The 13,629-nt window shown below is 47.1% G+C and overlaps 1 protein-coding gene across 2 annotated transcripts in view; it reads right to left on the bottom strand.

Moving 5' to 3' along the window:
- Nucleotides 1–4,788: 4,788 nt before the first annotated feature.
- The window catches only part of CLMN (calmin), a 131,191-nt gene continuing 122,350 nt past the window's right edge, over nucleotides 4,789–13,629 (bottom strand). The window contains exons 10-13 of one of the 2 annotated variants that reach the window (XM_004055651.5): nucleotides 9,759–9,955; nucleotides 7,801–7,861; nucleotides 7,111–7,181; nucleotides 4,789–4,994 (exon numbers count right to left, since the gene is read on the bottom strand). In XM_004055651.5, the coding sequence (XP_004055699.3) occupies nucleotides 4,826–4,994; nucleotides 7,111–7,181; nucleotides 7,801–7,861; nucleotides 9,759–9,955 (498 nt within the window). In that variant the 3' untranslated portion in view covers nucleotides 4,789–4,825. Of the gene's footprint in view, nucleotides 4,995–7,110; nucleotides 7,238–7,800; nucleotides 7,862–9,758; nucleotides 9,956–13,629 lie in introns of those variants that run through there. The other variant, XM_019009776.4, reaches the window with a different exon arrangement.

A 13,629-nucleotide genomic window follows, 5' to 3' on the forward strand; every position in this document is an offset into this window, starting at 1 on the left:
TGGAGTCTTGCTATGTTGTGCAGGCTGGTCTTGAATTCCTGGCCTCAAGCGATCCTCCTGCCTTGGCCTCCCAAAGGGCTGGGATTATAGGTGTGAGCCACTACTGTGCCTAGCCAGTTTTCTGTTTCTTAAATGAAGCAAGGGTGGTAAAGAAAACCTAGAACCCAGACCACCACATAGACTATATCTTTGGGAAGGCAGGAGATCTAAGATCATTTACTGACAATAGGCAGCAAAACCAGGAGGAAGGAAGGAAGGTAATAACTAATCATGGCATTCAAGCAGAGCTTAGCCATGCTATTTATCCCTCTCCTGCACTTGGCACAGCATTACACAAAATCACTTAGCAGACCACAGCTCAACAGGATGGATGTTGCTGCAGTCCCAGCTGGACTCAGGGCACGTTCACAAACCAGTCAGAGCAGCAAGCCCCCTAAGCAACCAGTGAGATAACTCAAATGGGGTTTATGGATAAAGATGGTATACTGAACACATGAGGCTGTTTCTTCCCTCATGAAACCCCATGAAAATAGGAGCAGAGGAATGAAAGTTATATTAATACAACCATGAACACAGAAGAATACAGAAGAGAACAGTAAGCAAGAGCTAGCAACCTATTTATGCAGGAATGGAACTGATGGAAAAGTGAGCAGGGAGGGGGATCCTAAAACCACATGCCTGCAGAGGGGAGGCCACAGAGTGGTCAGCAGAGATGTCCTGTGGCCTCCAGGAGAGGCTTGGGGATTGGAATAGGAGGGATGGGGTGAGACATGGGGCTGAAGACCAGGGCATTTATTGGCTCTGAGGTCCCCTGTCCTTCCCATGCAGCCAGATGACCACTGTGCTCCTACTCCATGGAGAAATCAGAGCAGCTCCAACTCAGGGACACCAGGTACAGCAAAGGTTGAAGCAACTTAATGAAAGTCTAAATATTCACGGGTGATGAGGCTGCCTGCTCAGCGGTCAGGACTCGGGCACACTGAGTATAGACCAGGGTGTCTGGATATGGCCCTACAGTTGTGCATTGCACAGAGGCACCTGGCTAAAGAGGGCAATTAGGAGTTAAAATCTAGCCTTTTCATTGTTCCTCGAGCATTGTCCAAGCTCAGGGCTGGGTATGTCTGGAGGAAGGGGCAAAAGGTGTCCTTTGCCAGTCAAGCCAAGTGCTCATGGGGACTTCTGCCCAGATGGGACACCGTTTTTGAAACCACATGAGGGCTCAGCGTAGGCTAAAAGCCCTGTGTATGCCCCTGTTTCCCAGGAAGGAGAGTAGTGGGAATATCTCTAAAGAAACAGAATGAGCCCCAGAGAAAACATGTGCAAATACTGACAGGCAGTGTTCTCCAATGATGAGTCCAGGTGCCCACCTGGTGACCCTAGTGGAAAAGCTCACCAGTTGGCACACACAACTTCCAATCAGCTTTTGGATGCCTCACTCTTAAACATGAACAGATCCATAGGATCACCAGATATTTGAGAAAAATTCACAACGTGAAAGATAGAGACTGAGACCACCAAAATAAAGAGAACTCAGAGAAAATGAGGGCAACACAGGGAGCAGAAAAGAACTTCCCCTCAGACCACAATCATTAACGTCCACAGAGAGACAAAATCTGCATCCACGCATCAAGAGCAGGACACTGTAAAACAAAGACAGGATAATAACCAAAGGTTTTATTAACTTGGAAAATAAAAATTCAATAAAACCTTCAGATTGGGAAGATAAAAATGAATAATTCTTCCTGAAAGCAGATCAGAAACATAGACGAAAAATAGAAAAGATAAAAAATATTAGAGCGTCAGCCTGGGTGTAGGGGAGGGTCCAACATTGAAATAATAGGTGGTCCAGAAAGAAAGAATGTAAGTAATCACAAGAAAATTTAAGAAATTTCCCACGAAGGCCCAGCACAAGGTTTAACACCCGGGATACAACACCATCATGACAGTTCAGAACACCAAGAATAAAGAGATCTTAAATGTTTCCAGGAAGGGTGGATAAAAAAACCTAAGTCACATATAAAGGTATGGCAATCAGAATGGCATCAGAAATCTCAACCAGCACGCTTGGGAGGGGCTAGGGGAGGGTATTATTTTCCACCTGTCATTCTATGCTCAGCCACATTTCTGTTAAGGGCAGAATACAGACATCTTAAGTCATGCAAAAATCTCAAAATATTTACAACCATATTTACTTCCCATGTTCTCTTCCTCAGGAAGTTATTAAAGAATGTGCCACACCAAAAAAAAAAAAAAAAGTAAAGAGAGAGAATAGCAAATTAAGGGGGACATTTGGAGGAGAAAGGACATGTAACCATAACACACTGCTGGGCTTGGGAGTCAACAATCCTTAAGTGCTCCAGGTAATGTCAACACCTAATAGAAATGTACTAAATGATGTGATCTAGCGATACTGGAAAACCAAAGCACGGTATGGTAAGAGTGAAATCCTCCTCTACTGTGACAGCAAGCCAGTAGATGTTTCTAAATTAAAAAATAAAATGTAAGCACGTTATGTAGAAATGCAAACATAAGAGAGTTGAAAGTGGTTACTTCTAAGCAGCGAGACTTAGGGGAATGCTAGTTCTTGTTAAAAGCCTTATTGTATTTCTTTTAATTTAAAAAAAAAAAATTACAAGCAATGGGGTGGTTTGTCCTGCAGACTTCCACATCCATTTTCTATATCCAGCTTCTTCCATAGAAGCCTATACTCAAATGAGATTTTTTTTTTCCTTTGCAAAATATCAGTTGACTGCCAACCTGAACCAAATGACTTTCAGGCATCTTGCCAGTAGATGTTTTAAACAATATTACAAGTTGTAATAGGTGAGAGAAGTATCCTGCAGAGGTTTTTCTGAACAAGGTCTAGACCCATAAAATGAAATGATTCACATTTGGGTTGGCTCTTCCCAGGCTCTTCGAGCATCTAATTTAGGCGAGGACTGCATGGTGCCCAGGGTTATAAACTATCACATAATCTTTATTATCTGTACCTTTGAGCTTTCATTGATGCCAGGGAGCTCATTAATTAGCTCATTTTCCATGGGGCTCTTGGCCTTCCAGATGGAATCACTCCAAGCTCCCAGCAGCTTTCTGCTTGGAAGGCTGAAATTCTTTCAGGAGGGGAGACAGACTATAATCAGACTGGTTTAGAGGCCAGATTTTGGCTGTCATCGACTCAGATGTGCTATGTAAATTCTTCTGGCCATGCTGGAATTCTGTAAACTTGAAACCCACTGCTTGAAATGAGCAAGTCCTTGGCTAGCAAAGAAAGAAACGTGATTCCTGGAGTAAGAGCAACGCTGGTATGTCAAATGACAAGCTGTTGCAGCTGTCAAGGGTATTTCAGAAGGAATTGGGGATGAGCTTGAAGGTGAGTAAGAATTCCTCATGGGAAAAATACAAGAACAAAACAAATGTCGACAGTTGGTCTAAAATTTTTGGTTTTGTTTGAATGTGGACATTTTAATCTAGTCATTTTATCTTTTTCTCAGGACATTGGTGTGCCCAGTGGAAGTTTCCTACAAGGGGTGACAGCTCTGGACAGGGCATCAGGTGCCTGTGTGCTCACTGCAAGTCTGCCCCTGGTTGGCTATATGATCTTGGTCAAGCTGCTCTGTCTCTCTGGGTTCAGCTAGACAAGATGCTCACTGAGTCCCCTTCTGACTCATGTGTGATTTTATAAGGGTTGCCTGGTACATGCTTTCTGAAGGGGAGAGCAAGGGGAGGAGGAACCAATGCAGAGACTCGCCACGGACCTGAGTCTTGGCAGGAAGGAGAGAGCAGAGGGAGCCTGGGGCTGAGGAAGACTGGGGGCAGGGGTGCTAGAGATGCCTCTCTTCTTTCACAAACCTCCTGCGCTGGCCTGCTCCCGGAGTGCTGTCCAGAAAGCCTCTTCAAGAAACCCATTACAAGTGACCACAAAGAATGCCCGTTCCAAGACATGCATTCTGAGGGAGGTGTGCACCAAAGCTTTAGTGGGCAGGAAGCTGCCCCACCACCCAGCTCCAGCACCGCTGGGAGCTGATTCCAGCCCAGCCACTCCTCATGGCTTTTATACGGCCCTGCTGGGCCCTGGCGATCTGGTTTGAAAATCATGGTTCTATCTCAGTCCAATCAATGGAAAACTGAATTTCAAGTGTATCTCCCCTCAAACAAAAAACAAAACAAAAAAACAACAAAAAAAAAACAGGGTGAAAAAGAGCACACAGTGGCTCTCAACACAGCTTTCACCTTCCTCCCTTGATTCTGCCATTCCTGGATGTGCTTACACAGAGCTGGCTGCTCGGATTTCCCCTAGTGAATGCAACCAGTTACCGGACTGCGACAGGTGCATGGACCCCAGCACTTTCTCTCAAACACCCACGCTTGGAGGAAAACGTGGCAGCTTTCTCCCCAGCTGGGGCTCGGCCTGGGGTGCCCACCCTCTTTCTCATTAAGCAGCCCTTCATCTGAGAGGTAAGAAACTCGAGTTCATCCAGCGTGTGAACCTGCATGTGGGGTGTGCTAAGATCCAGGCGGGCTAATGATCACTAACAATGCTCCCTATCCAACCCAGCAAGGCACACAAGGACAAAACCCCACCTACGGATCCAGCTGCATGCCTGAGTTTTGAGTACACAGCCAAAGAAAAAAGCATGCTCAGGTTGTCCAGAAAAAAAAGGAAACCTGAAAAAAAAAAAAAAACCACAATAGCGAGAAAGGGGGTCTAAGTTTCCTCGGAGGTCCTCAACTGTCTGTAGAAGTGCCCCACCCAGAACCCAAAATAAAATGAAGTAACCCCGCCCCTGGTCAGGGTCCTGTCTTTTTTATTATCCAGACACACGTATCAGAGCCTGCTAACATCCAGTTGTGGGAAGAGCAGCAAGCAGTACACCAGGAGCCACAGGAAGAGAATAAAATACATCATATCCGGCTGCTGGACAAGCTGTGTCAGGGAGTCACTCTGCGGGCTGTGGCTCCCCAGTGACATGGCTTCTCCTGAGCTGTTGGCCTTCCTACAGAAGAAACACAGAGGAAACGCAGTTACCAAGCAGGTTCCCAAGAAAGTGGACCCCACCCAGTGCTACCCGTCTCTCCCCGGCCCCCACTCCCCGCCTGAAGACCTGAAGGCTCCCCAGCACCATGTCCAGGTAGGCCCCACACTGTGTGTACTGGCCCAAGGCAGTGCGTCGGGCCATCCAGGCAGCCCCTCGAGCTTTTGCACGTACTCCGTTCATCTCCATAACATCAGGTGAGAGGAGGTGGCAGCCCCATTCTGCAGATGGACACGCTGAGGCTTTCAGGGTGGAGTGACTTGCCCAAGGCCATGCAATTAACTTGGCGACAGAGCTGGCACCTAGGCCAGGTCTCCTGGGACACCTTTCTTGATGCCACAGTGCTCTCAGAGAGTGACACGGAGTTAGATACTGATCGCTTGCTGCTGTTTGTTAGTAACGCAGGGGACCCCATAGGTCATCTAAGGGATGAAGCGTCCCTAATAGCAGATCATTTTAAATCATCTATCAGAAAGAAACAAAGACCTCTCCCATTCCCCACAGTTTTGTTTTGGCTGTGGAATATTACCTTTAAAATAATTACTAGATTTGATTTCAGTCAGATTTACCTTCCTGCTTTTATTTTATAGGTGGTAGTGTTAAAATGTCATTTCAGTTTTGCCTGGCGGATCATAGGGAAGCCCAGAAGGTTTTGCCTGGGGCTGGGGCCTCTGCTTGGAGCTGCATGTAGAGAAGCCTGCAGTGTAAGCTTCTTAGGGTGGTTTCGTGCGGTGTAATGGAGATTACGAGAGGCTAAAACCACTTGTCCCAGAACTATCTCCTGATAGCAGGAGCGAGGGGCAGGGTGGGATTAAACATCTGCCACAGTCTACATACTGAATGATAAATATCCACATAATGGTCTTCTTTAAAAAGCTGTCCACAGAAACAAGTTAAACTATATACTTTTTATAGAGACACGGTCTCTCTGTGTTGCCCAGGCTAGTCTCAAACTCCTGGCCTCAAGCAGTCCTCCCTCCTTGGCCTCCCAAAGTGCTGGGATTACAGGCGTGAGCCACCACGCGCAGCCTAAACCATATTTTTTATTATAAAGGTAATAAATGCTCAATGTAGAAAACTGAAAACACGACTGCATTTCTCAACTTTACAGGTTCTATTTTCAACGCCTCTATCTCATAAGAGCAAAAAGGATTATTTTCCTATGAGCATATCCAGCCTGGTGGAAAATTTGAATTAGTATTTCCATTTCATGGCAGGGGAAAGGAGCTGTCTTGCTTCTTTTTTAGCAGCCAGAGGGATGGGGTTCTAATGACCACACTCTTGGGTGTTGGGTAATATTCAGACAGAGGCTTCCGATTCCAGTAATCTAAATCCTTCCAAGCCAATTCAAATCTGTGGCGAGTAAATAAAAATTTTTAAAAATAAAAACATAATAAAGCAACTCTATGACTTCAACAGGTATGGGGACGTCTCAGAATTGTAAGAATTTGAGAAGTTTTTCTGGTTTCCTATGTTTTAAATGGGCAGGTTTCCAGCAATTCAGCAACATTAGGCTAGGCCAACAGTTCTCCGAGAGCAAGAAATACTTTCATAGACATCCTGGCATGTTTGCTTTCCCTCTTCATGTCTGCTCTGATGCCATAAAACTGTAAAATCAGCTCAGTAAGTTTCTGAGTATTGTACTTGCAGTGGCGACAGGGAATGGACAGGCGTCAGGGGCTACAGCATTCATGGGGGCCACACAGCCTCACAAGACCACCACCTCTTCTCCTGCCTGGCCGTCCCTTTGCTAACTACCCTATCCCACTAAACCACCCTATACTCTATACCACTCATTTAAACACAGCTGCAGGCTCAGAACCCGGACCCGTCTTTAAACTGACTCATTTTCGGAACCGGGCCCTGCCCATCAGTGTTAATTAATATCTACTTTTCCTTTCTACTCATATTCAATTTACATCACTTTCTCTGGAATAGTTATTTTCTTGCATTATCCCAAATTATTAATACTGTTATCAACAAAGCAGTGGGAGAATAACCACCCCTGTAAGGCAGGCTGCAGAATGTGAAAACATTTTATTACAACCCCCACAAAACCTGAAGTAAAGCCACCAACCTGGTTAATATTCGGTTTCTTCTGTCATGCAGATCTGCTGCGTTCCTCAACTGAACATAGCTAAAATGATCCTACAGTGAAATTTATAAACAAAACCCCCGCAACCCAATTAGTAAAGATGAAATCTCTGAAACAGAAAATAAAACGATTTTAAACACACAAAGCCGAGCATGCCGGGCATTTCTCAATACTGTCAGCATCTAGATCCAAAATCAAAGTGCTAAACAATATACATTCCTCTACCTCCTCCCCTAAGCCCCTCCCTTGTGAGTGCGAGAGACCCCACCACCCGGAATCCGAATTGGGGTGTGCTGCTCCGGGTTCTAACACATCTGCTACTGAGCACGTGCAACTGTCCATCGGACCTTGACTCATGTTGCACCTCTGTCTTTGAACGTGATCCTTCTGGGTGTGTGTGCGGGGGGCCCAGGTGAGGCATTTTGGATGCATTTTTATAACAAAGAGGCCTTTGGGCTTTAAAATCATCACTTTATTTACATCCCTTATTGCCCAAACCGGATATCCGATTGGACTGTGCTTAATGATAAGGTTTCAATTTGCTTGTCTTCTATCCAAAAGTATAGCTGTTGCATGTCAGTAATTTCAATGCTCTGGGCTGGGGAGGAGGAAGGATGGAAAGGAATTGATTAGCAGGGGCCGTGCAGAAAGAGAAGAAATTCACATACTAACCGATTCCGAAGACCTATTAGTATGTCGTCGAATGTAAATGCTGGAGTCACTGTGGCTAGTCCTGAAAAACAAACACATGTTTTGAATTGGTACCACCTGGAGCTCTTCATGGCTCAGTTGTACGGTCACCCCCATCCTGGGGTTTCCACATATGGATTTAGGCAAGCGACAACTTCACACCCAGGGACAGAAATGACAGATTTTATCTAACATGCCTACTTTGGTTGGACAGTGCTTACAAATAGGATGGATATTAGTGATACACACATTGGGCCCTCATCTACAAGAAAAATCAAAGTCAGGATTTTAAATAGAAAGCAAGCCACATATTCTTAAAAATCAAAGCATTTGGAGCAGGAAGTAACCCAAGCATCCTGATGTGCTGGGACTCACCAGAGGTTCTCTGCAATTAGTCAGACCTGGGCCTAGACCAGGCTGCCCTGACTCTCTCTACCTGCGTCTGAGGTCCAAAATGTACAAGTGGGAATGCTTGCCTCGCACTTTTCACATTCCACCCAGTCCTAGCGGAATGGAGGGTAACGTCCTATTTCCTTGAAGGATGGAGCCCCGCCTGAATCACCCCTGTGGCTGACCTCTTTCTCCCTCTCCTGAAGTCCCCAGGCCTAGCAGACTCCATTGCATAGTGGCTGCTCAAGGATTCTGTGAGAATTAACCTGCTTAGGGAGAAGCTGAGCAGTTGGGCACATCCCCTGCACTGTTTGTCCAAAGTGCTCACCTGCACTGACAGCAGAGCCCAGCGACATGCGAAGATCATAGATGACTGCTAGACAGTTACACCCAGGGGCAGGGACAGGCACGCTGGGAGTCAAAGGCCAAGTGGGCAGCAGCCTTCTGTTGTGCCTTGGCCCTCCTCCCCCGCCTCTGTTTCCCCAAAGTCCAGGCACAGAAGCAAGGCAGAGGGAGGTGGAAAGCCAGGCACCTGCCAGCAACTCCTCTGGCTCTGTCTGTATGGGCTTCTCCCTGCCCCTCCCCAAATGCATATCTCAATAATTTTCTGTTGCAGCTTGTATTACATCATCACAGGCAACAAGGGGGCACAAAAAGAATGTGGAATGTGGAGTGGGACACATCTGAGTCCAAGACTCCCTAAGCTGGGAAAGTTACCTGGCCCCCTGACCTTCTTTGTCTGCCATATGAGGCACAGTCCCACCAATGTGTCTATAGGTGACGTGAGAATGAATGAGAAAATGCATGTGAGGTTCCTGGGCACAGTAAGGGCTTGATAAACACTGACTGACTATTGTGATGATGAGAGAGGGGAGAGACCAGGGTCTTCTGATTTTCAGCAGTTACACATTTTCCCTGGGACAAATCTGGCTCATCTGGTGGCCTTGGAGTGACAGAGCAGAGGTGTGCTATGAGATTCCTGTAGATCAGTTAAATCTCATTATCCTCCCTCCTCCCTCCTTCTCCCAAGCTAAATCAAGCATCCCTACTTCCTTGGAATGGGAACTGTGGAAGAAGCCATAATATTAACGAGATGTCCAGCTTCCACGTGCCAGACATTAATGGTCTCCTTGGTGGAAAGGTGGATATGCTTGAAGTCATTAAGATGCTTATAAAGTGAAGTTTGGTCAACCTGTAGTTGTCTGGGGGCCAGAAGGCAGCCAGCAGAGGCTCCAAGTCTACCGCGTTCACCCCCACGCCTACCTATGGTTCAGCCATCCGCTGCTCACTGCCAGCTTCCACCCAAAGGTTTGAAGACTAAGGAGACAAGGCAAGCTTCCCATTCTTCCCTTTTTGCTCCTTATGAGGTCTGGTAATGATGAGGGTGGGTCGGGGAACCCAGGTGTAGAGAATGAGGATTGTGTATGAAGCTGTATTTCCCTTGCTGTCCAATCCCATGCCTGCACCTCCCACCCCATCAAATCAGAACTGCAAATAACTCTCTAACTCTCCGGCTCCACCTTACGGGTGAAAAGAGATGAATAAAATACCTGGAAGGAATGCTGTAGTCGCTACTGTCTTCTTCTAGGTCATCTGAGGATCGAACACTTCCTGGTGCTACAAATAGTGAACTTTCTACGTGGTCCACATGTTTCCTTTTTTCCTTTTTTTTACTACTGATTGATTCTTTCGTTACATTTTCTTCTAGGGGGTTTGCTATGTTTTCCAGGTTTGGGGATTCCTGGGACTGAAAGACAGAACAACCAAATCCAAGTCAGTATGTCACGCTGCAGTGTAAAGTAGGTGACATCACCCAGCAGTGCTCTGCCCCGGCCCAGCCAGGGCGTCCCTTCCAATTCTGCCTGTCCCCTGATCCTCTTCATGAATCCCCTGCAGCACAGCCTGCATGAGAGACAAGTCCACCCCAACTCCGGCCCCTGGTACAGACTTCAAATGCTACAAATTGATGGAGTTAAAACAATATAGGTTCTAGAGTCGGCAAGATCTGATTTCAAATCCTGGCTGAGTCAGCTCTGTGACCTTGAGTGACTGATGTTATCTTTTTGAGCCTCAGTTTATTTGTTGGTGAAATGGGTACAATAATTATTAACCACATCCCACTATTCCACAGGATTTCCTATAAATAATGTCTCTAATTAGCTGTGTGTGGTAGTGCCTGTGGTCCCAACTACTTGGGAGGTGGAGGTGGGAGGATTGCTTGGGCCTGGGAGGCAGAGGTTGCAGTGAGCCAAGATCATGCCACTGCACTCCAACCTGGATGACACAGTGAGACCCTGTGAAGAAGAAGGAAGAAGAAGAAAAGAGGAGGAGGAAGAAGGAGAAGAAAGAAGGAGGAGGAAGAAGAAGAAAGAAGAAAGGACAAGAAGAAGAAAGAAGAAAAGTAAAGAAGAAAAAAGGAGAGAAGGAAGGAAGGAAGATAGAGAAAAAAGAAAAGAAAGAGGAGGAGAAGGGCTCTTACAGTGAGCAGTGGTTGAATCCTTCACAACCATCATCCAATTAAACAAAAGAATAAATCCTGGAAGCTAGGTAGGCCAAAGGGTGCAAAGGTGGCCTATAGGTTTGGAGAGGCACACGCACAGGCAGGTGTAGAGTTTTCAGGATGCCATCTTCACTGTGCCTTTGGCCAAAGGTGGATGGTAGTGCAACATGTCTAGCATGTATTTGGTAATGAAGATTCTTTGACCTCTGTCTGCACCAGGCACTCTGAAACCCGTCAGCAAGGCTCCCAAGTGAAATGCAGGAGCATGGTCATTGTTGGAGCCACGTCTCAAGAATTCTTTTAGGGGCTGGAAGAACCTGTTCAACAGGTGTCAGAATAAGAGCATTAGAGCGGCCAGGCCATTGTGCCCTGGGAGAACAAAGCTCCATGCAGGAATGAAAAGCTGCGCTCAGCAATCTGAAATGATAGTCTCACAGGCTGCCCTCATCAATGGTCAAATGCTACTGTTTTTGAAAGATGAAACAAGCAGAGAGGGCTTATTTATTTTTTCAAGATCAGAAGAAAAACTTGCCATTTTCTAGTCCCTTTGGCTGGGAAAATATCTTTTTTTTTTTTTTTTTTTTTTTGAGATGGAGTCTTGCTTTTATCTCCTAGGCTGGAGTGCAGTGGCTTGATCTTGGCTCACTGCAACCTCTACCTCCCAGGTTTAAGTGATTTTTCTGCCTCAGCCTCCAGAGTAGCTAGGATTACAGGCACCAGCCACCACGCCTGGCTAATTTTTGTATTTTTAGTAGAGACAGGGTTTCTCCGTGTTGGCCAGGCTGGTCTTGAACTCTTGACCTCAGGTGATCCACCCACTTCAGCCTCCCAAAGGGCAGGGATTACAGGCGTGAGCCACTGCTCCTGGCCTCTTTTTTTTTTTTTAAAGGAAGGCAAGGTATCAGAGAAATGCTTCATCCCATCTCCTTGTCTGCCAGGACCCAAGACTCCCAGACCTCACCTTGGGCTCCTCATCAAACGGGCTGTACCCTCCCCCTACGCTCACCCACAGGGATTGAGGCAAGGGCTGCACTTGGGAGCAAATTGCAAGGTGGGCTGGGGATCAGTGGGCAGTGCTTGCTGGGCAGGTGAGGCAGCGGACCGGAGCCAAGTGAGGCAGACGGTGTTGATTTCATTCCCACACTGCACCCAAGGGAGCTCATCTGCCCACACTCTCACCAAGAGTGAGATCCATGTAAGATGGAGTTCAAATCTAGATCTCCTGATTCTACCACTGCAACCCAGGGCTCTTTCAGTCACACCCCAAATCACCTGTCCAAGTGCTGGACACATGCACTCTCTGCTTTTGGCAATTGCTGGAAGGAAAGCATTCGAGAACAAACTGCCACATTTGTATTTTCACAGGCCACATCCAATAGGCCAGGAGGGAGGATGCAAACCGCTAATTCATCATTTTATTTTATTATTTATTTATTTATTTATTTATTTTGAGACTTCAGAGAAGTCAGCACACAGCAGGCCATGGAAGCAAGTGGGGGACTGGGTTCCTCTCCCTGGGGGAAGAGGGGGAAGATGGCAGCCGTGGTCCCTGGCACCTGCAGAGCCATCCAGCCCTCTTCCCATCCATTCCACGGCTGGCAAACACGGAGTGTGCAGCCCTGCCCATGTGGCCCTCGGCCTGAGGATGCTGCTCCTCTTAGGGCTTAGGTAGCCACTCCTCATTGCTCAGATTTGGCAAACTGAATAAAACCAGCCCCCCACTTCTGGCCTAGCTAAAATCCGCAGTGTCTTTTAGGACGAACCTGATCCCTTATATTAATTTCCCTTATTCTCTTTATTGGCTCAACTAATCTTCTAGGTCTTCTACCCCACTCATTCACACCAACTACTCAACTGTCAATAAACTTAAACTTAAAAAAGGCTACTCGAACCCGACTTTTTCTGTAGCTCCCGCAGGGTGCAAGCCTCTCTCAATCCTCCAGTCAGCTCCAGTCCTTTGGGCCCCTCACTGGGCTCTGATGAGCCAGGGCTTTGTCATGTATCTCAGTGTTTCATTTACCTTCCATTTGCTGTATGCCCCCGAAACCATCGTGTAATAAACCTTTGTCCCCTACACTGGCAGGCCCTGTCAGGCACCGTGCTGGTCTCAAGCCTCCAAAGATCAATACACAAATGTCCACACTCTCCCGGGAGAGAAAAACAAAGCCCATGGAAATCAGGTAAGCACTCAAGGAGAGATTGTCAAAAATGTGATCAGCTATAGGGAGGGAGCAATGGCTCTGCCTGGGGAGGAGGTGGGAGGGCTTCTGGGAGGAGGTGCCATTTGCATTGACTTTGAAGGTTGAATAACTGCTTGCCCAGATGGTGGGACCAGCCCAGTCACACCTGGAGGCAGAGGAGAGCCTGGATGTCTGGGGGTGTGGGAGGATGCTGGCTTGGCTAGAGGGGAGGGAGACAAAGAGGGGTGGGTGGCCAGGTTAGAGAGGGAAGAGTCTTGGAGTTCATGCTAAGACATTTAGACTTTATCCTGGATACAGCAGTCAGGAAGTGATAAGGTAAGACTTGTGCTTTAGGGTCATCCCTCTGCAAGCTGAGCTGGGGAGGAGGGACAGTGAGAGACTGGGGAAGGGTCTGAGATAGAGGCAGAGCCAATGCAATCTGAAATAGCTGGTCACTTTCCCACCTGGCTCCTGCACTTAGGGGACCTCTACCCTTAGTCCCTCTACCCAGAACTCCCTCCCCAGTTCTAGGCTCCCCAAAACCCCCATGCAGCCTTTCTGGATCTGGGTGGGATCCTCCTTCTGTTGAACTCCTGAATCCCTTTGCTGGGCCCATCTCTTATGGCTGAGGCCACATTCTCTCACAGTACAGTTACTGGGGACTCTGTCTCCTGCATTAGACACCGAAGGCAGGATTTTCCTTCTTTTTTTATCTTCCTGGCAGTGCCAGATGCATCGCTT

Source organism: Gorilla gorilla, chromosome 15, assembly GCF_029281585.2.
Source record: "Gorilla gorilla gorilla isolate KB3781 chromosome 15, NHGRI_mGorGor1-v2.1_pri, whole genome shotgun sequence".
NCBI lineage: Eukaryota > Metazoa > Chordata > Mammalia > Primates > Hominidae > Gorilla > Gorilla gorilla.